The sequence below is a fragment of the Lithobates pipiens genome, unplaced genomic scaffold, assembly GCF_037356315.1.
Source record: "Lithobates pipiens isolate NorthernLeopardFrog02 unplaced genomic scaffold, aLitPip1_a1.2 Scaffold_3, whole genome shotgun sequence".
NCBI classification, from domain to species: Eukaryota; Metazoa; Chordata; class Amphibia; order Anura; family Ranidae; genus Lithobates; species Lithobates pipiens.
Window position 1 is genome coordinate 166,986,162 of NW_027507790.1, and position 21,969 is coordinate 167,008,130.

Genomic DNA, 21,969 nt, shown 5'->3' on the forward strand with positions numbered 1-21,969 from the left:
ATGATTTTATTAGCATTTTTACAGTACATGAAGAAAAGAAAAAAAAAACATTCGAAGAAAGCTTTTAGGAGTGTTTTAGTAGCATTGAAAAGCATTAAGCGTTTTTTTCTGCTGGGCAAACACTCTCAAAAACATTTTTTTTCTGCTTCTAAACACTGAAGCTTGAATAAAGCTTCTTGCATAAAATTGTGTGCATGGACACTATTAGCTTCTAGGAGTAAGCAAAAAAATGGTCATAATAATAGCTTCTAGGAGCTTAAAAAAACACTAGTGTGCATGGAGCCTAAAGCTTGCCTCAGTTGCCAAAAACGGAGTAGAGAGCTGAAGTTACACTCTGCAGAGCTCAGTGAGCAGAGCTCAGAGAGCCGATTGGAGGGAAGGAACACCCCCCCACATAGCACACAGGAACAGAGTTGAGGCTGTCAATCTGCTGTCACCTTCTTTTTCTTGGTGTCAGGAAAAGTTATCAGAAGTGGTTCATGCTGATAGCAGAGGAATGAAGCAGCAGACAGAAATGACACATAGTGCTCTTAATTGAGACAATTACACACCATAGAGGGATATGCTTTGTTCATATTTTATATCTTAAGGTTTACAACCACTTTAAGATGGCGGGGAAAGAATACTTTCAGATGATGATAGCGGCAATACCAACAATGATCTCTAATAGAAATATTTAATGACTATGGCTAATGACTAGTTTTGACACTGCATAGAACACTTAAAATGTCTACGACAAAAAAGGAGAATTGGGTCGTTGGAGGTCCCAGTTTAGCTAGTCATGCACTACCAGCTACACAACCAGCTCTGGAGACTTCAGCATTGCCCACCCTGAGCTAGACTGAGAGGAGAGGAGCCTCTATGGGGGAGTATATGGGGAGTCTGCAGCCCACAATATGAGCAATCTGCTCTCTATAGTCATTCGAAATAAGTACATCCACAAAGAAAAGAGCATTTTATTACCGCCGTATAACTGTATTAAAGTCTGAATGGCGGAATTGTTTTTGTCAGCACTTGTAATGAGTTCTATTTTACAAAACGTTCGCTAGACAATGGGAAGACATCGGTGAAAACATAGCGGTGCCACTCACCTATTGAAACCTCATTAGTATAATGACTTCTTGATGTTCCATCAATGTGCTTTATTTATAAAATATTGAGCTAATTAAATTGTCTATATTATAAAAGAGAAGGAGGGGAGATTGCTGAATTACAGGTGTAGCAAACAAAACCATTGATAATTGCACCAATAAATTTTATGTGTTGTGCTCTGTGCACCGCAGATATGCAGTGTCAGCCATTAATGTTCACGCTGTGCCAAGTAATGTCATTAAAAATATATCTTACCATTCGGTTTTTATTTATCTGTAGTTCTCGCCATCATCATGTTTGCCATTTCATTGACTGATGTGTTTTCTGCACTAAGCCCAGGATTGAAGAAAAGCCAGTCTTTGTTTTTTTTATATATAAGATGAACATTAGATGGGTGACTCATTCCTGTCCAGGAATCTTATTAAATCCAATTGATAAAAAGTAACTTCCTATAGCCATGCTACATGGATGGTTTCTTGTAATCATCGAATGCATGTTCTTTTCAGACCCTTCCATTAACACTGCTTCCTTTTTTTATTTATTTGGCTAACTTCACTTTTCTGCGATTTGCTCCTATCACAATTGTTTTTTATTTATTACAAGTGAAAAAAGGATTTTAAACTCTGCGCTGCACCTATTGCCTACTATTGTACTGATATTCATACATAAACATATGCAATATAATGCCTTACAAAAAAAAAGTGTAACCAATTAAAGCGCTTAGTGCCAATCTAATGCAAATACTGTGCATTTAATAAAGTTCATAAGCACATATTGTGCAATCAATAAAGTTAATCAAATATAAGTGATAAAATATATAATAACACATAAACATGCGTTGCCGGTGATTTCATGTGCCGAGATTGTGCAGAAAAAATAGTGGTCAAATAAAGTTCATCAAGTGTAGAATAAATAGTAGACAACACATTGGGTGTGTTTCGGGTAACTTCCTATGCTCCCCTCCTGGGTCCCCACTCACCAAACATAGCCACACTCACCAAACGTAGTAGGTATAAAAAGCCTGTATGCAAAGATGGCTTCTGCCCACCGGGTAGGTTGGTGTGTTCAGCTTTTAGGAAGACAGCTTCTCCTATCCTCCTCCACTGGGTTTAAGGTCCTACACACAAATCCTCCACACTAGGTCCTCAAGACCATAGGCCTGCATTGGATGTGATGATGCCAAAGGATAGTTCACCACTGGGGCATGGGGGAGCGCCATTTTTTTTTTATTTGGCTAACTTCACTTCCTTTTCTGCCATTTGTTCCTATAACAGTTTTTTAATTATTAAAAGTATTTTATAGCACTAACAATTTACCTATAGTAGTAGTAGAATAGTTAAGACCGTATTAACCACTTCACCTTGCTATAAAACATATCCAATAAAAAAAAAATTTTTAAAAATCAAATTTCATCATAAATGTAGGCCATTATGTATTCTGCTACAAAAATCCCAATACGTGTATATTAGTTTGCACAAAAGTTATAGCATTTACAAACTGTAGGATATTTGTATTTATTATTTCGTTTTTTTTACTAGTAATGCCAGTGCATAGCAGCTTATAGCGGGTCTGCGATATTGCGGAGGACAACTGACACTTTTGCACTTTTTTGGGGACCAGTGACACTAATACAGTGATAGAAATATACACGGTCACTAATGACACTGGCTGGGAAAGGGTTAAACATTAAGGCCATTCAAAGGGTTAAATGTGTGTCTAACTGGTGTTAACTTACTGTGGGGGGGGGGGGTGCTTGTACTAGGGAAAGACATGATCCATGTCCCTGCAGAGACATATGATCCATGTCTTCCCTACTGACAGATCGGCAATCTGCCTTGTTTACACACAGGCAGACTGCTGTTCTGCCTGTCTAATAAATGATAGGCAGGTGCCAGCAGACTTTCAGTCCGTGATGCCCGTCCATCGGCTCCCGCTGAAAACAATCCTAGTGGAAGCAAGCCGCCGCCGGCAAACATTCGTACCCAATACCCTGAGATGCCGGATCCCGTATGTGTGGGGTTCATTTTCAGGGTTAGAGTTTGGCCCCTTAGTTCCAGTGAAAGGAACTGTTAAGGCATCAGCATACCAAGACATTTTGGACACTTTCATGCTCCCAACTTTTTGGGAACAGTTTGGGGATAGCCTCTTCCTGTTCCAACATGACTGAGCACCAGTGCAGTCCATAAAGGCATTAGATGCGCAATTCTGGGGTAGAGAAACTTTACTGGCCTGCACAGAGTCCTACGAGCCAGGTCTTCTCGTCCAACATCAGTGCCCCATGGACACACTCCCAAAGCCTTCCCAGAAGAGTTGAACTGTTATAGCTGCAAAGGGTGGGCCAACGCAATATTGAACCCTACGGACTAAGACTGGGTTGCCATTAAAGTTCACGTGCTGTAAAGGCAGGTGTCCCAATACTTGTGTGTGTGTGTATCTCTCTCTCTCTCTCTCTCTCTCTCTCTCTCTATATATATATATATATATATGTGTGTGTGTGTGTGTATGTAGGTAGATAGATAGATATCTCAATCTATCTATCATATATATATATATATATATATATATATATATATATATATATATATATATATATATATATATATGTATATATGTATTTTGTTTTGTTTTTCTGTGCAGTATGCTCCTATAGGGTTTATAACCTGCATCCGTCATCACTGTGACCTCTGCTCTGCCTATTCTTGGATCTTCTAAACGTGTTCCTTTATCTAGAAAGATTCTGAAACCACTTTCTGTGCATTATAAATACTATTGTATTTAGATTTGTTGATATACCTGCAGCCTTCCAGCGTTCTCATAAGTACATGAAATACTTCTGTCGTTAACCCCTGCCTTGCCATTATTTAGTGAGCCTTTGCCCTCCGCACGCGGTGCCAGCTAATAGAGGCTTGATCCTTCTGACTTTTCCTCTGCACAGTATAAACCCACGTGTGCTTGAGAAAATCCCTGGAGGGATCAGTGATTCCGATTTGTCTTCCAAGTAAGCTCTCTCAGGAATGCAGACATCCTTGGTGAAATACTGCGAAGGGAGACTTAAAATGGTTAACTTTGCACAGAGTTTTCACAGGAATGCTCTGTGTATTTTTGAGATGAAGGATCCATTTACCTGGCTGTATTCTTACACATAATGATATAAAAACTGCAGCTTTACTCTTTCTAGGAAAATGGGGCTTTTATACGTTTTATTTGTATTTTTGTTTTTCCCAACAGATTTTGATACCCATGTTTGTTCAAGATTATAAGCGGTTATTTAATTTGATTTCTGATTTTAAAACTAAATTCCAGGAAAACCGCTAAATGCATATTTGAAATACATACATGTGCCCTTTCTTGCTTGCCAAATATTTGTAATGTTTGGCCAGATTTGTAGTTTGGGTGCCCTGTCCAATAACAAAGGCCATGTCCCATATACACAAATTGCCCATTGGACTTCAAAAGAGCTGCACCAAAAAAAATCAAATCAATACATTCTTAGAAAATCCTAATCGCATACATTATGTATATGAGAGTTCTTACATGTTTAGGAAATGAGTTGGTTCTATATCCATGGTATTGTGGCCTTCATCACTCTGTCCCCGGTTGATGACCACACTTCTTTCCAGTTGGGTAAAGCACTACATCTTGGGCACAATTTACCTCTTAAGCCTGGTGATTGAACAATGAAGGAGCATTATTATGCTAATGAAGCTTTCACTCTCCTCCCAATAAGCTTCTTTTGCTAGACTCGCAGCACTGTGATGCTCTAGAGCCTGTTTGGCTCAGAGTGCTGCCTCTTCATCAAGACTTCTATACAGGGGATTCCAGGAAGCTAATATATAAAATGTAGGTACCTACAACGAACAGCCATGACATTGTGACCACCCACCTAAAATTGAGTAGGCCTCCTTCTTGCCACCAAAACAGCCTTGTCAAAGCACGGACTGCAAAATAACATCCATATGAATGGCAGGACCCAAGGTTTCCCAGAAGAACATTGTCCAAAGCATCACACCGCCTCCGCCAGCTTGGCTTCTTCTTATAAGCCCTTGTACACACGGTCGGACATTCCGCCGGAAAATGACCGATTGGACCACGTTGTCGGATAATCCGACCGTATGTGGGCTCCATCGTACTGTTTCCGTCCGACAAAGTTTTAGAGCTGGGCTATAGAATTTTCCGACGAAGAGGTCCGATCGGACTTTGTCCGATCGTTAGTAGAGAATTCTGATCAGACAAAGTTCCACGCATGCTCAGATCAAATTCCTAGACCAAAGATATTGGCTACTAGCCTGAACGTAGTCCCATCATAAGGAAATAACGTCATCACATTCTGAGCGATCGGATTTTCTGACGACTTTGTCCGACCGTGTGTATGCAACACCAGTTTCGGACAAAATCCGTTGGACAAAATCCGAAGGATTTTGTTGTCGAAATGTCCGACTGTGTGTACAAGGGCTAATACATTGTGGTGTTATCTCTTTCACACGTAAAGGACGCACATGCACCCAGCCACTACATGAGGTAAAAGAAAACGTGATTTATCAGACTAGGTCAGTGATGGCGAACCTTGGCACCCCTGATGTTTTGGAACTACATTTCCCATGATGCTCAAGGACTCTGCAGTGTGGTGGAGCATCATGGAAAATGTAGTTCCAAAACATCTGGAGTGCCAAGGTTCGCCATCACTGGACTAGGTGATCTCCTGTCCTGGCAGTTACCCTTGTATTATAAAAACCTGTAGGTACTGTAACTTGTGTGATCTGGGTAAAACATTTGTTGCCACAGCTACAGATGAAGAGTTTACTATACAGCAATACATCAACTGTGGCACAAATTATGTAATTTACCTGATCACCTGTATTTCATGCAGCCTCCAATATGTAGGCTGTACCACACGTCCTTTGAGAGCCCGTATAGGGGAACATTATTGTGACACAAATAATACAAACGCTAGAAATATTTTGAATGCAACACGTCACTTTAGGGAATGTCACCAGGGCGATCTCTCTTCTTTCCATTTTAGAGGAATAGAAAAGGTTGTCTCACTTGCCTAGAGGAGGTGATAGGGAGAGAAGGGTACTGCGGAGAGAAGCATGGTGGATCTTTAGATTAAAAACTAGATCGTCTCAGGGGTTAAACCTGAGGTGGGATTGCGACTTGCACTTACATTAAGAATGCCTCTCCCCAGAGCCTCCTCTCTCTTTCTCTCTTTTCCTCTTCTGGTGTCTTTCTTGACATACCTAGATTATCATTTTTATTTTTTGTATTTAATGTTTTTCATGGCGTGTTTTAATTGTGTATATGTGCATGAGTGTGTGCATACATGTACTTATTATCACTATAAGGTGTGTGAGAAATAGTGGCATACATATGGATCACCCTATATGCAGTGTAGCTGATTCCCCCTTTTTTGGATAATTGCCTGCAGTCAATTAAGACAATTAATGGGTGGAGCATGTGATCCTTAGAGCTACTGTTTATTTCAAAGTTTCATGTCTGTAATGTGGTTATGACTAAGGCCTTATAGGCTGAAACGCGTCAACCTTTCGTATTTGCGCTTGGTCACTGTGGCTTGTTAACAAATACAACATTTTTTAAGAGCAATCACCGGAGTGCGGATCATCTTTTTTTCATTTCTCTACTCGGCCAACGACTGTAGATCAAGCATTCGGGAGCTTTGGCCCTTGTCAAAGTTGCTTAAATCCTTATGCTTGCCAATTTTTTTCCTACTTTCAACACATCAACCTTAAGGACAACCTATTCATTTGCTGCCTAATCTACCCCAACCCCTTTCAGATGCCATTAAAAAGAGATAATCAGTATTTACTTTACCTGTCAGAGGTCATATTTATTTGGCTGATCGATGTGCACCATCAGTATTTAAATTTACATTTAATGTGTTTTAAGAAGTCCATACCAAGATTACTTGGTGCTTTTAGATCTGCCTAAAGTTCAGCTTTAGCAACCGGATTCCTACAAATGAAAAAAAAAGACAAAAGGAAGAGAAGTTTTGTTTACTGAAAACACAGTTGAAATCTCAACTTCCTCCAATTTTTGTGACATTGTTTTAGTTTAGAGGACTGTCAGGAAATGTCACCAACACTTCTGTAACTTTCCCATTCATAATATCGGACGTGACAGCAGGACATGTGGCTGGAAAGTGATGACATTTTCAAGATCATGCATCCTTTTTTTTTTTTTTTTTTTATATAACAGAAAGTAGGACAGACAGTCTGCTTTTTTTTTTTTTTTTTATAAAACTGTTTGGCAGAAAAAGGACCTTCGATGTCCATAACAACCAGATTATTTTTTCAAATCGACAAAGAAAACCTGTCAGCTCAGTTTTGATAGATTGCTATTGATTGACATGTAAATAAATGAGGCAAAGTGTCCAGTGACAACATCAAATGTAACATTTTGGTGTTTATTTGTATATTTTTGCCATTTTGGATATTTAAAGATAAAATCAATATAAAAACACCAGTTAATGCACTTATGAATTCATCAAAAAATGATTACTAAACCCAGGACCCGGCATTCACTATATCTGGTCTCCCACAGTGCACAGAACATGAAAATGCAATTATTTTAATAAATATAAACTTCTAAATACCTTTTCTCATTAGCAGTATATAGCAGTCTTGTGACTTACATCGGTGTCCCTCCGAGCACTGGTTAAAGCTTGTAGGAGTTTTCATTCTCCTCTGACTATCCTATGAGGCTGCATGACCCCTGACCCTCTGTCTGGACAGCGCTAATTGGCCCTGTGCTGATCACATGCACCCCCCCCCCCCCCCAAAAAAAAACTCTCTAGCATTACACACCAAACTGAGCATGTGCAGCTTGCCCCCAAGGCTCTGTTCTATTAGCAGATAGATTGGGGACAGTGGAAGAGGGGAAGGTTAAGAGAAGACAGGATCAAACAGCCTTTTTACGCAATGCACAGGATTAACACCTTAAGTTCCACAGTGAGTATAACCAGCATGCTTTACTGCATATACAGGCTGATTTTACTGTTGTGGGTTTAGCAACACTTTAAGTGTATTTTAACCACTTCCAGACCACCGCACAGCGATATACGTCCTTACTTTGAAGGGGGATATTGTTGTTATGGCAGCAGCTAGCTGCAATAAACCCAGTATCCTCTTCTTCAGCTGGCGGTCTGGTTGCCGATAAGAGTGGTCTTTGCGGCAGATTCACCGCAAGATCACTTTTATCAGTGGCAGGAGAGGGGCCCCCCCTACTACCGCGTTCTGGTGGTCTCCACCGCTTACCAGAGCCATTGGCGGAGGGGATCGGATGTTTCTCCTTCCTTGGTATGGAGACGAGTGAGGGGAAGGTGGCCCCCACCCATCTCCATAACATTGCAGGGCAGCAGCAACGTCAAAACGTCACTTCTGCCCATAGCTCTTAAAGGGGCATTTATTTATTTATTTATTTATTTATTGCATTCAAGTGTAAATATGAGATCTGAGGTATTTTTGACCCCAGATCTCATTATTAAGAGGTCCTGTGATGCTTATTTTCTATTACAATCTGTTTACATTCCTTGTAATAGGAATAAAAGTGACACTTTTTATTTTTACATTGGATAGACAGAAACAGAAAACTTCTGACAGAACAGATCCCATAAATCCATAAACAACTACCTGGCTCCATGTCACTGCTCCAGCACTGTCCTCAGCTATAGCTCCACTCCCTTCACCACCTACTTTCAAAGGAGGAACTGAGGGCAGCTGAGCCATAGGCCCCTGCCTAAATTAACCCTATTGTGCGAATGTGAGTAAAGCCTGGCACACACCATGAGAATATCAGATGAATGATCGTCTGTGTCTTTTTTTTTTTTTTGCATGCTAGTCTCCATATTGAAAATGGAGAGGTTACTAAAGTTAAAAAAAAATTCTCGTACGACAGAATAAAAATTTGGAAGTGATGTCATATATTGTATTGTATTTTCAGACGAAAACTGTACTGCTTAAAACAAAAATCCTACGATCTGGTATCGTACGAGAACATTTTTTGCGTTTGTCCGGTCTGATAATTTTGGATGAACTGTCGTGATCGGCTCCAGCTTTGTACCAAAGATCAGGTTATCACACAATCGCTTCAAAAGCTGTATTTTTCATACAATTTTCTGGTTGTGTGTACTACGCTTTAGGGACCTTCGATTGTAAGCTCCTTGAGGGCAGGAACTTATGTGAATGTACAATATATAGGTGAAACACTGCGTAAATTGACAGCACTATATAAGTAATAAATAAATACAGCTATTCATTGCTTCCCCCAAAGGAGCTCTCGGTGTAGTGTCCCTACCACGGTTGGTCATCCGTACAAATGCATACATTTGGGTGGAAGCCAATTAACCTTGTCTTGATGTATCTGTCATTCATTTTCTTAGTGCACCAGAGTATAGATGAAGATGTTGCTGCCTGCATTTTATACTGAATTGTTTTGGTAAACTAACCGCGAGTGACAGGTCTGTGGATAAACCCGACTAATAGCAGCGTTTTGCTTTTCTTACAGAGTGCTGCGGCTGCGCCCAGTCCCGTACTAGGAAATATGCCCCCAGGGGATGGAATGCCAGTGGGCCCGGTTCCTCCTGGATTCTTTCAGGTATGCACAGACTAAACATCAACACATACAGAATGTGAACTGAAAATATCACGTCAGCTATCAGCCGTTTGCTGTGCTTTGTATTGTTACATTTCTGTAAATTCTATATATTTTTGATATATTATTTTCATCGGTTATAGAATTCCTGTATGGCACTCAGCTTGACATCTGATCCATTCAAGTTTAAATTTCAGAAGGACGGCATGTTTCTTACTTATGATAGAAGCCAACCATAATAATGGCATAAAATTAGGTCAAACATTTCAAGTGAGATTATATTCTGACAATGGCTAATGTTATGCTACCGCTTTGGATGTATGTACATTTCCTTAGGTGTTCTGACCTGCATGGAGCTAGCTAATCAGGACTTATGTAAGTCTGTGTTAGTTATGGTCTTTACTCCCGACAAATAACTCACTGAAGATGTATCTCAGTGCCTGCTGCTGTAGATGCCCAACATTGATTGTGCACAACCTGGAATAAAGTGGTTATATATGAAAAATGTACACAGTATATCCTTCTATAAAAAGTGCAAATGTTGCTGCGGCTATACCCTCTGTGCTACATGTATTAAACCACCAACATATAAACTTTATATCATGACTTGCATAAAATATCATTAAAGTGCTTTTCCATGTATACCTTCCGCCAAACAACATTTTCAGTGCAAAACGAATAAAGTGCAGTCCTTAAACTGTTAAAGCCATAACGTGCAGTTCATTTAGTGGTTCTCAACAATGTGATCCAAATGACAGGTGTTAATGCTTGCATTAAGTGGCTCACCAGCAATAGGAGCCAAATAAAAAGTGCCGGTGCTTCAGTGATTCCCAACCACCTTCCAAACTATGCGCTCACCTTGACTTATGTGCTGTATGTTTTAAACCATCAACATATAAGCTTTATACCTTGACTTGCATGCAATATCATTAAAGTGCTTTTGCATACAATGGATATAAAACATTGACACGCCCCTTTTTTGTTTTTATTTTACTTTTTCTACTTTTAATTTAAAAGTTAATTTAACTTTAATGTGGGAGTAGAAATAAAAATCGAAAATAATGTGGTTGTATAAGTGTGCACCCCCTCTTATAACTGGGGATGTAGCTGTGTTCAGAATTAAGCAATCACTTTCAAACTCATGTTAAATAGGAGTCCGTACACACCTGCTGTCTTTGAAAGTGCCTCTGATTAACCCCAAATAAAGTTCAGCTGTTCTAGTAGATCTTTCCTGACATTTTCTTAGTTGCATCCTACAGCAAAAGCCATGGTACACAGAGAGCTTCCAAAGCACCAGAGGGATCTCATTGTTAAAATGTATCAGTTAGGCTCGGTTCACACAGGGGCAACACGACTTTTGGAGGCAACTTGGACGTGACTTGACGTGACTTGACGTGACTTGACGTGACGTGACGTGACGTGACGTGACTTGACGTGACTTGGACGTGACTTAAAACACTACTTTAAGTCGCCCCAGGTCAGGCGACTTGCCGTGGCCAATCAGAGAATGAGCTCTCAGGGGGAACTCCTTTTGAGAGCTGATAATTCTGAGAGTCGCCTCTGTATAGACGGAGATCCGACTTGGAGGCAACCTCCATTGAAATCAATGCGTACCAGTCACCTACAAGTCGGATTGAAGTAGTACAGGAACCTTTTCTGAAGTCGGAGCGACTTCAGTAGTGTGCAGACAGCTCTCATTCACTTACATTGATTTCTACATGTTGTGCGACCTGAGGTGACTTGGGGCGACTTGAAGTCGGATCTGAGTCGCCCCTGTGTGAACCGGCACTTAGGAGAAGGGTACAAAGGAATTTCCAAGGCGTTAGATATACCAGTCATCATCAAGAGGAGAAAATATGGCACAACAGTGACATTACCAAGAACTGGACGCCCCTCCACAATTGATGAAAAGACGAGAAGAAAACTGGTCAGGGAGGCTGCCAAGAGGCCTACAGCAACATTAAAGGAGCTGCAGGAATAATTAAGCTGGCAAGTACTTGCTGTGTGGTACATGTGACAACAATCTCCCGTATTCTTTATAGGTCTGGGCTATGGGGTAGAGTGGCAAGAAAGAAGCCTTTTCTTATGAAGAAAAACATCCAAGCCCGGCTAAATTGTGCAAAAACACATCTAAAGTCTCCCAAAAGCATGTGGGAAAATGTGTTTTGGTCTGATGAAACCAAGATTGCACTTTTTGGCCATAATTCTAAAAGATATGTTTGGTGCAAAAACATCACTGCACATCACCAAAAGAACACCATACCCACCGTGAAGCATGGTGATGGCAGCATCATGCTTTGGGGCTGTTTTTCTTCAGCTGGAACAGGGGTGTCGTGTCACCTGAGAAAACTTGACAGATGCACACTGTTGTAGGAGTACACCGCTAAGGTAGTGGACCCTACGGCTGACTGCTGCAGATGGAACTCTGGGTGAGTTAGGAAGGCAGGTCCACCGGAGCACCAACACAGATCCCACTGGGAGCTAGAGCATAAGATTCCTCAGGAGTCTAATGCCCCTTTCACACTGGGGCGGTGCGGGGGTCGGTGGTGCTTTACCGTCGTTTTAGCGGCGGTCTGCGGGCGCTAGCAGGGTGGTTTTACCCCCGCTAGCGGCCGAAAAAGGGTTAAAACCACCCGCATAGCGCCGCTGCAGCGCCGCTATGCCAGCGGTATTGCTGCGCTGTCCCATTGATTTCAATGGGTAGGAGCGGTGAATACACCGCTCCTTCACCGCTCCAAAGATGCGCACAGATGCTCCAGTGTGAAAGCCCTCCGGCTTTCACACTGGAGTGAAAGGGGGCGGTTTTTTTCAGGCGCTACACAGGCGCTATTTTTAGCGCTGTAACGCCTGAATACCGCCCCAGTGTGAAAGCAGCCTAAGAGACAGCAGGTGTTTACCAAAGCCTCTAGTGATGAGGATGAACTATGCTGCAAGTGGCTCCAGGTCGCAGACCCCAGGGTCACCCAGCTCACACTCACAGTAGGATAGAGAGGAAGCAGTAGTCCAGGACAACAATGGATAGTCAGGGGAAAAGCCAAAGAACGGGGCAACTAGCAGACAAGGATAGACATAGAACATGTCAACGCTCAGTGTATAAAGCAGGCAGGTATAGTCAAAGAACAAGCCAAGATTGGTAAACGGAAACAGTTGTAGAGCACACGGCAAGAAGCACACAGGAAACCAAACACACAATATTGCTCGGCAAGACAGGCTTGGAGAACACAGTGTTAATTAGTGGTTCTTGTTGAGGCTAGGGTGGAGCCACATGGAGGGAAGATTACTTAACCATGCAGGTGTGAGAGTGCAGGCCCTAAGGCTGATACACAGACCAGAGGTAAGCAGACAGGGCATGAAAGTATTACTGCAGATTCATGACAAGGGGCCTTAGTCAAGGTAGAGGGAATTATGAACAGTTACAAATACCAATCAATTTTGGCGCAAAACCTTCAGGCTTCTGCTAGAAAGCTGACCATGAAGAGGAACGTCATCTTTCAGCATGGCAACGGCCCATAGCATACATCCATATCAACAAAGAAATGGTTTCACCAGAAGAAGAATACAGTTTTGGAATGGCCCAGCTAGAGCCCAGACCTGAATACGATTGAAAATCTGTGGGGTGATCTGAAGAGGGCTGTGCACAGGAGATTCCAGATCTGACACATCTTTGAGTGTTTTTGCAAAGAAGAGTGGGCAAATATTGCCAAGTCAAGTTGTGCCATACGGATCGAGTGCTGTAATAAAATCAAAGGTGCTTCAACAAAGTATTAGGGTAAGGGTGTACATATTTATGCAACCATATTATTTTATTTTTTTATTTTTACTTCGCTCCACCTAAAATATTTCAGTTTGTTGTTCAACCGAGTTGTACTATTTTATAGGTCACATTAAAGGTGGAAAAAGCTCGGAAATTATTTATCTTTTGTCTCATTTATTTACATCACAGACATTTTAACAGGGGTGTGTAGACTTTTTATATCCACTGTATATAACTTCCTCCACATAAAACTTTTAGTGTAAAACCAATAAAGTATAATATAATTTTTTTTTCTTTCTTTTTTTTTTTTCCTTATAGTTGCTCATGCAAGAAAAGGTATCCCCATGGTGCAGTATTTAATTAAAACATTATTTATTCATTTATGTTATGGTACAAGACTTTGAGCTCCTAAAACTGACAGCAGGCCTCGAAGGCTCCTGCATCACTTCCGGTTTCGGCAATGTCACCTGGCTCCACTCCACATGTATCGTCATGGTCACGTGACTTCCTCAAGAGTATCTAATCATAACATAGCCTTTATCAGCGGTCTCCAAACTTTCTATACAAAGGGCCAGTGTACTGTCCTTCAGACTTTAGGGAGCAGATGGTGTCAGTGGGAGGAATAGTACCCCATTGTTGGTATCAGTGGGAGGAATAGTACCCTATTGTTGGTATCAGTGGGAGGATTAATGCCCCATCGTTGGTGTCAGTGGGAGAATAGTACTCAATTGTTTGTGTCCTTGGGAGGAATAGTGCCCCCATTATTGGTAGTAGGAGGAATAGTACCCCATTGTTGGTGTCAGTGGGAGAAATAATGCTCAGTCCTGGTGTCGGTGGGAAGAATCGTACCCCATCTTTGGTGTCAGTGGGAGGTTTAGTGCCCAATTGTTTGTATCATTGGAAAGAATCATACCCCATCATTGGTGTCAGTGGGAGGATTAGTGCCCAATCGGTTGGTGTCAGTGGAAGGAATGGTACCTAATTGTTGGTGTCAGTGATAGGAATAGTGCACCATCATTGGTAGTGGAGGGAATTGTACCCCATTGTTGGTCCCAGTGGGAGGATTAGTGCCCAATTGTTTGTATCATTGCAAAGAATCATACCCCATCGTTCGTGTCAGTGGAAGGATTAGTGCCCCATCGGTTGGTGTCTGTGGAAGATATAGTACCCAATTGTTGGTGTCAGTGATAGGAATAGTGTGCCAACATTGGTAGTGGGGGGAATTGTATCCCGTTGTTGGTCTCAGGGGGAGGAATAATGCTCAATTGTTGGTGTCAGTGGGAAGAATCATACCCCATCTTTGGTGTCAGTGGAAGTATTAGTGCCCCATCAGTGTCAGTGGGAGGAATAGCACCCAATTATTGGTGTCAGTGGTAGGAACAGTGCCTCACCATTGGTGTCAGTGGGGAGAATGGTGCCCTATCATTGGTAGTGGGATGAGTAGTACCCCATTGTTGGTGTTAGTGGAAGGAAAAGTACTCTACTGTTGGTATCAGTGGGAGGATTAGTGCCCCATTGGTGTCAGTGGGAGAAATAGTGTCTTGTATCAGTAAGAGGAACACTGCCCCAAAGGTCAGATGAAGGCAAGCAAAGGGCTGCAGTTTGGAGACCATTGTTCTATAGTGTGTACCTGCCTTAATCCAATGCACCTAGTGGGATTTATGTCTGCTCTGTCATTCCTCTTTTTGCATGAGTCTATGCCAATACCAAACAATCCCAAAAGATAGCCCAGTTTCCCCTCCACTACACAGTAGGTGATTGACAGCCTCAGCTGTGTATGTTTCCTATTAAACTTTGTAGATGAGGTCTGTGATCATTTCTTTAATTCGGGTTTCAGATTACACTCCTGCTCTATGCTGTGTAGTGTGTGATGTGAGATTCTGCCCCCACTTTCTGGTGCTAAAAAATGCTGTGTAAAATGTGTGCTTTAGTAGGATGTAGAGGAGAGAGGGCTGAGGATAAATAGGTACAACTTATATAGGAGGATTTATTTCACCTGCGTGTCACCTGAGGCTAGTCACTTAGGTTGGGTATATGTAGGGGGTTTACAACCACTTTACGTGGCATATGTAAGTGGTAATGGGCACAGCCACTTCATTGTGCACAGGTCCTAAGGTCTGTGCAGATAAGAATAGTGTTGTTGATACACCAGTGATCCCAGCGTGTATGTAGTGGAAAGACCTGGATAGTATGTACTCTAAGGTGTGCTTTACATTGAGCTGCACTGTGTGTATTTATTAAAGAGTAGTGCTTGCAGTGATTGAACTGCTTTATGGCCACCCTCACAATCATCTTTGTTCTAGGGGAGGATCTGCGAATCTGAACTCTGATCCCTTCCCTTTAACAGGGATTACGTGACCAATACCTAGAATTCTGGTCATGTGAGCAGCAGTGGAGCTCACCTGCCATTTTCATAGTAAAGACATTTCAGGACTTTCATCTTCTGTATACTTGGTGGTTCTTCAAACAGATCTTGTGGAATTGTTGACATTAAACTGCTAAAAGCGTTTCCTAGCCAAATTGTCTTGTAAGAGACACGTGGGAGAGCTGCTGCAATTTCTATACATGCAAGAGATGTTAACGTGCACACTTTTAGGAATAGTGTAATTCTACAATTGCATAAGTATGTGTTTCCATTTTTTAGGCAGGTTCCAATTTATAGATGCATAACATGGAGGGGGTATATACAGCATCTGGATCTGACCACAAAAAAATGGTTGTGTGGCAGTAGCTTCATTATAGGAGATTGAAATCAGCTCGTAGGCCTGTACTAAAACTCTGTAATTTACAAACCTGAGCAGTTACTTCATTCTTCTGGTACACGTGCCATTTTTTTCATTATCTGTCTGTACAATCCTACTTTAAAATATGATATCTTAAAGTGTTACTAAACTCACAACAGTAGAACCAGTCTGTATATTTAAGCTAATTATAGCATTGCTAGTGCTAGTTATACTCTCTGTGGAACCTAAGGGGTTAATTCTCTGCATTGTGTAAAAAGGCTGTTTGATCTTGTATGCACAGATCCTCCCCTTCTTGCATTGCCCCCAAAACATGTCCGGATAAAACAGGGCTAGTGGAGTCAGTTTGCTCATGCTCAGTTTGGTGTGTATTGCTAGAGTTTTTTTCTTGTGAGAGCGCATGTGATCAGCACTGTCCAGACAGAGGGGCAGGGGTCTTGCATTCTAATAGGACAGCTAGTGCCGTATGAAAACTGCCCCTACAAGATTTAACCAGACACTGATAGAAGTCACAAGAATGCCATATACTGCAGTTTAGAAAGGGTATTTAGCAGTTTATATTTACTAAAATAATTGAATTACCATGTTCTGTGTACTGTGGGGGACTAGATATAGTAGCTGCAGGGTAGTGACACTAGTAGTAACACTTTAATATACTCACATTTTGTCTAGTGAGTAAAAGGTCTGTTAGCATGAGCAGAGAAAATATGCAGAGGATGGTATGCAGTAAAAATCCAATGAAGGGAAATGAGTGTTGCACACAGGGATTGTTGTCTACAACAAAAAAGACGAAAAGGGCAGGATTTGTAAAATACTTTGTACAGACGGTCCCCTAGTTACAAACATCTGACTTACAAACAACTCCTACTTACAAACGGAGGCAGACAACAGGAAGTGAGAGGAAATCTACCCCTAGGAAGGGAAATTCACTCCTGTAAGAGTTATTATGGGAAAAAGGTGTCTCCACTGAAGGTGTCGGCACAGACAGCAAAACAAACGTTACAGGGGTATTAAACATACCCTATGCTATCCAAAAAGCTTAGAAAAGTTTTTTGGCTGGAGCTACAGTTAAAAAATGTACCTGTTCCGACTTACAAACAGATCCAACTTAAGAACAAACCTACAGACCCTATCTTGTTTGTAACCCGGGGACCGCCAGTATTTAGAATTTAATGATCTGAGATTAAAAATGTAACTTCGATGAAACGGAAAATCATTCATATGACACAGCTTTTAGGCCAACATTGTCATAAAAATCAATCTGTGCATTTTAAAATTTTCATCTTTTTTTTTTTTTTCCCATTTCACAAGGACCAGTCATTCAAATTTGCTTGTACATTTCAGAGATCAGTAATACAGGAGAGGGAAGGAGTAGGATGCTGCAGCATCACAACACAGAAGAGAGGTGAGGGTGAGAGGCTGCAGATACTCAGGGATTGATTTGCTAAAGGCAAATAAACTGTTCAATTTGCAAGTGCAGTTGCACTCTGCAAGGGAAATATCCCCAGAATTTAGTGAATGAGATGAAGCTCTGCTTACTTCTGTCATGCAATCATGTGCGAGCAAAAATGCTTGTTTTTTTTTCCTTGCTTGTGATTGGATATTCTTCACCACATTCATGAAGCTCCAAGTAAAATTCCCTTGTAGAGTGCACCTTTACTTGCAAAGTGAAAAGTGTATTTGCATTTAGAAAGTCAACCTCTCAGTCACATAGGAGAAAGGAGGAGATAAGAGGCTACAGAAACAGTGGCACAGGAGAGAGGAGGGTGTGATAGTCTGTAGAGACAGTGGCACAGGAGAGAGGAGGGTGTGAGAGTCTATAGAGACAGTGGCACAGGAGAGAGGAGGGGGTGAGAGGCTGCAGGGACAGTGGAACAGGAGAGAGGAGGGGGTGAGAGTCTGTAGAGACAGTGGCACAGGAGAGTGGATGGGGCGGTGAGAGGCTGCAGAGACCGTGACAGGATAGAGGAGGGGATGAGAGGCTGCAGAGACAGTGACACAGGAGAAAGGAGGGGGTGAGAGGCTGCAGAGACAGTGACACAGGAGAGAGGAGGGGTGAGAGGCTGCAGGAACAGTGTCACAGGAGAGAGGAGGGGGTGAGTGGCTGAAGAGACAGTGAAACAGGAGAAAGAAGTGGGTGAGCGGCTGCAGAGACAGACAAAGGAGAGAGGAGGGGTGTGAGAGGCTGCAGAGACAGTGACACAGGAGAGAGCAGGGGTGTTAGAGGCTGCAGGGACAGTGGCAAAGAAGAGAGGAGGGGGGTGAGAGGCTGCAGAGACAGCGACACAGGAGAGAGGAGTGGGTGAGAGGCTGCAGAGACAGACACAGGAGAGAGGAGGGGGTGAGTGACACAGGGTAGAGGAGGGGGGATGAGAGGCTGCAGAGACAGGGACACTGGGTAGAGAAGGGGGGTGAGAGGTAGCAGAGGCAAAAGAGAGGAGGGGTGAGAGGCTGCAGAGACAGTGACACAGGAGAGAGGAGGGGGATGAGAGACTGCAGAAACAGTGACACAGGAGAGAGGAGGGGGATGAGAGACTGCAGAGACAGTGACACAGGAGAGATGAGGGGGGTGAGAGGCTGCAGAGACAGTGACACAGGGTAGAGGGTGAGAGGCTGCAGAGACAGTGACACAGGGTATAGGTGGGGGGGGGGGGGGTGAGAGGCTGCAGAGACAGTGACATGGGAGAGAGGAGGGGTGTGAAAGACTCCAGAAACAGTGACACAGTCAAGTGGGGGTTGAGAGGCTGCAGAGAAAGTGACACAGGGTATGGGAGGGCGGGGTGGTGAGGGGCTGCAGAGACAGTGACACAGGGTAGAGGAGGGGAGTGAGATGCAGCAAAGACAGTGATACAGGAGAGAGGAGGGTGTCAGAGGCTGCAGAGACAGGAGAAAGGAAGGAGATGGTAGGCTGCAGAGACAGTGACACAGGAGAGAGGAAGGAGATAAAAGGCTGCAGAGACAGTGACAAAGGAAAGAGGAGATGGGTGGGAGACTGCAGAGATAGTGACACGGGAGAGAGGAGGGGGGTGAGAGGCTGCAGGAACAGTGACACAGGACAGATGAGGGGGATAAGAGGCTGCAGAGACAGTGACCCAGGCGAGTGGAGGGGAGTGAGAGGCTGCAGGAGCAGTGACACAGGAGAGAGGAGGGTGTGAGAGGCAGCAGAGACAGTGACACAGGAGAAAGGAGGGGGTGAGAGACTGCAGAGACAGTGACACAGGAGAGAGGAGGGGGGTAAGAGGCTACAGAGACAGTGACACAGGGTAGAGGGTAAGAGGCTGCAGAGACAGTGATACAGGGTAGAGGAGGGGGGTGAGAGGCTGCAGAGACAGTGACACAGGAGAGTGGAGAGGGGAGAAAGACTGCAGAGACAGTGACACAGGAGAGAGGGGGTGAGAGGCTGCAGAGAGAGTGACGCAGGCTAGGGGAGGGCATGGTGGTGAGGGGCTGCAGAGACAATGGCACAGGGTAGAGGAGGGGGGTGAGAGGCAGCAGAGACAGTTAAACAGGAGAGAGGAGGGTGTGAGAGGCTGCAGAGACAGGAGAGGGGAAGGGGGTGAAAGGCTGCAGAGACAGTGACACAGGAGAGAGGAGAGGGGTGAGAGGCTGCAGAGACAATGACAAAGGAAAGAGTAGATGGGTGAAAGACTGCAGAGACAGTGACACAGGAGAGAGGAGGGGGGTGAGAGGCTGCAGGAACAGTGACACAGGAGAGAGGAGGGAGGTGAGAGGCAGCAGAGACAGTGACACAGGAGAGAGGAGGGAGGTGAGAGGCAGCAGAGACAGTGACACAGGAGAGAGGAGGGGGGTGAGAGCCTGAATAGACAGTCACACGGGAGAGAAGAGGGGGTGAGAGACTGCAGAGACAGTGACACAGGACAGATGAGGGGGATGAGAGACTGTAGAGACAGTGACACAGGAGAGAGGAGGGGGGGTGAGAGCCTGAATAGACAGTGACACGGGAGAGAAAAGGGGGTGAGAGACTGCAGAGACAGTGACACAGGGGAGCGAAGGGGGGTGAGAGGCTGCAGAGACAGTGACACAGGAGGGAGGAGGAGGTGAGAGGCAGCAGAGACAGTGACACAGGGGAGCGGAGGGGGTGAGAGGCTGCAGAGACAGTGACACAGGGGAGCGGAGGGGGGTGAGAGGCTGCAGAGGCAGTGACACAGGAGAGAGGAGGGGGTGAGAGGCTGCAGAGACAGTTAAAGCAGAGAGAGGAGGGGATGAGAGGCAGCAGAGACAGTGAGACAGGAGAGCGGAGGGGGGTAAGAGGCTGCAGAGTAAGTGACACAAAAAGGGGGAGAGGAATGCGAGGATGCAGAGACCGTGACACAGGAAGCGAGACCCTGCAAAGACACAGTCGCACAGGAGAGAAATAGGGGGGTGAGAGGTTGCAGAGACAGTTATACAAAAGATGGGAGGAGATCCTGTAGAGACATAGTCACCCAAGAAATGGGAGTGATGAGGCAAAAAAACACAGCCACAAATAAAGGAGCAGGGGAGAGGGAAGAAAGTCAGGCTGGAAAGGGAATGAGGATGTTGCATGCACATTCCAGGCAGTGCATGCTGTGTAAAAAAAAAAAAACATACTGCAACATGCATAAAACCCCACTTTAGTGGACTGCAACACCTATAGGGGTTGATTTACCAAAACTGGAGAGTGCAACCTAAAGGGCAGCCCTGCATAGAAACCAATCAGCTTCCAGTTTTTTTTTGTTTTTTTGTTTTTGTTTTTTTGTCAAAGCTTAATTGAACAAGCTGCAGCTGGAAGCTGATTGGTTGCCATGCAGTGCTGCACCAGATTTTATTCTTGCCAGTTTTAGTAGATCTCCCCCATAGTTTGCACATATCAATGCTGTAGTGAACATATGTTTAAATGATAAGTTCACAGTTTTAAGGGTAGAACATGTAACATGTTCCCAATGCTGCACGGAAGGTAAGGGTGAGCCCTGGATTCAGACATCTATGGTGTCCTGCTACATTGAATGGAGTGGAAACCTCAGCCTGGACTTCGACCAGGCCAATCCCCAACGCATTTCACACCACTTTCCGGAGCTTAGTCATGGAGAACATGTTCCCAATGCTGCTGTTGCAGCCCTTCCCTCCCCCCCCCCCCCCCCATGAGAACAGTACAGGGAGAAGTTCTCTGTACTAGCTGTCACTTTTTTAAATCAGCGTGCTGGTGGCCATGTGGCTTTGCCCACACGGCCACTTAACTCATTCTAAAAGCTCTGTGTGTGAATAAACTACATGCCCCGACATCCTTTACAGCTGTCAGCTTGTAGTTCCCATTGTTCTCGCTATGGAGCACTGTGGTAGTTAATTGATTCTTCCTGTCAGTGTATCTGCTTGCTTATACGGGATTTACAGGCACACAGATACACTGACAAATCTGCAGGAGACCTCTATGGCACCCGCGATCTGCTGATTGCTGACACAACAGGCTCCAAAAAAATAACTAAATGCACTTTTATTTTTTGTAAATGCACTTTTTTTTTTTTTTTAAAGTGAACTTAACCTTTAAGGGCTCATGTATACAGGGATTGGTTTTCTGCATTTACATTTCAGGTACAAGTCAGCAGATTTCAGTTCACTTTTAATTATTTCTGTTAGCCTAAAGCGACCTGGGATTTGATGTTGCACCAGGGTATGTGCTGGCCCTGCTAGGTGCTTGCACTGTACCACCATAATGTGTTCCATAGAAAGGAAAAGGGAACTTTTTTTTTTTCAAATTCTTTATTAAGTATAGTATCCAATAGACCGGATAAAAAAAAA

At 43.5% G+C, this 21,969-nt stretch overlaps 1 protein-coding gene across 2 annotated transcripts in view; it reads left to right on the top strand.

The window, feature by feature from the left end:
* Window positions 1-21,969, top strand: part of SSBP2 (single stranded DNA binding protein 2) — a 316,146-nt gene that overhangs the window by 230,333 nt on the left and 63,844 nt on the right. For both annotated transcript variants that reach the window (XM_077462453.1, XM_077462454.1), the window contains exon 5: window positions 9,613-9,702. In XM_077462453.1, coding sequence (XP_077318579.1) covers window positions 9,613-9,702 — 90 coding nt within the window. The remainder of the gene's footprint in view (window positions 1-9,612; window positions 9,703-21,969) is intronic.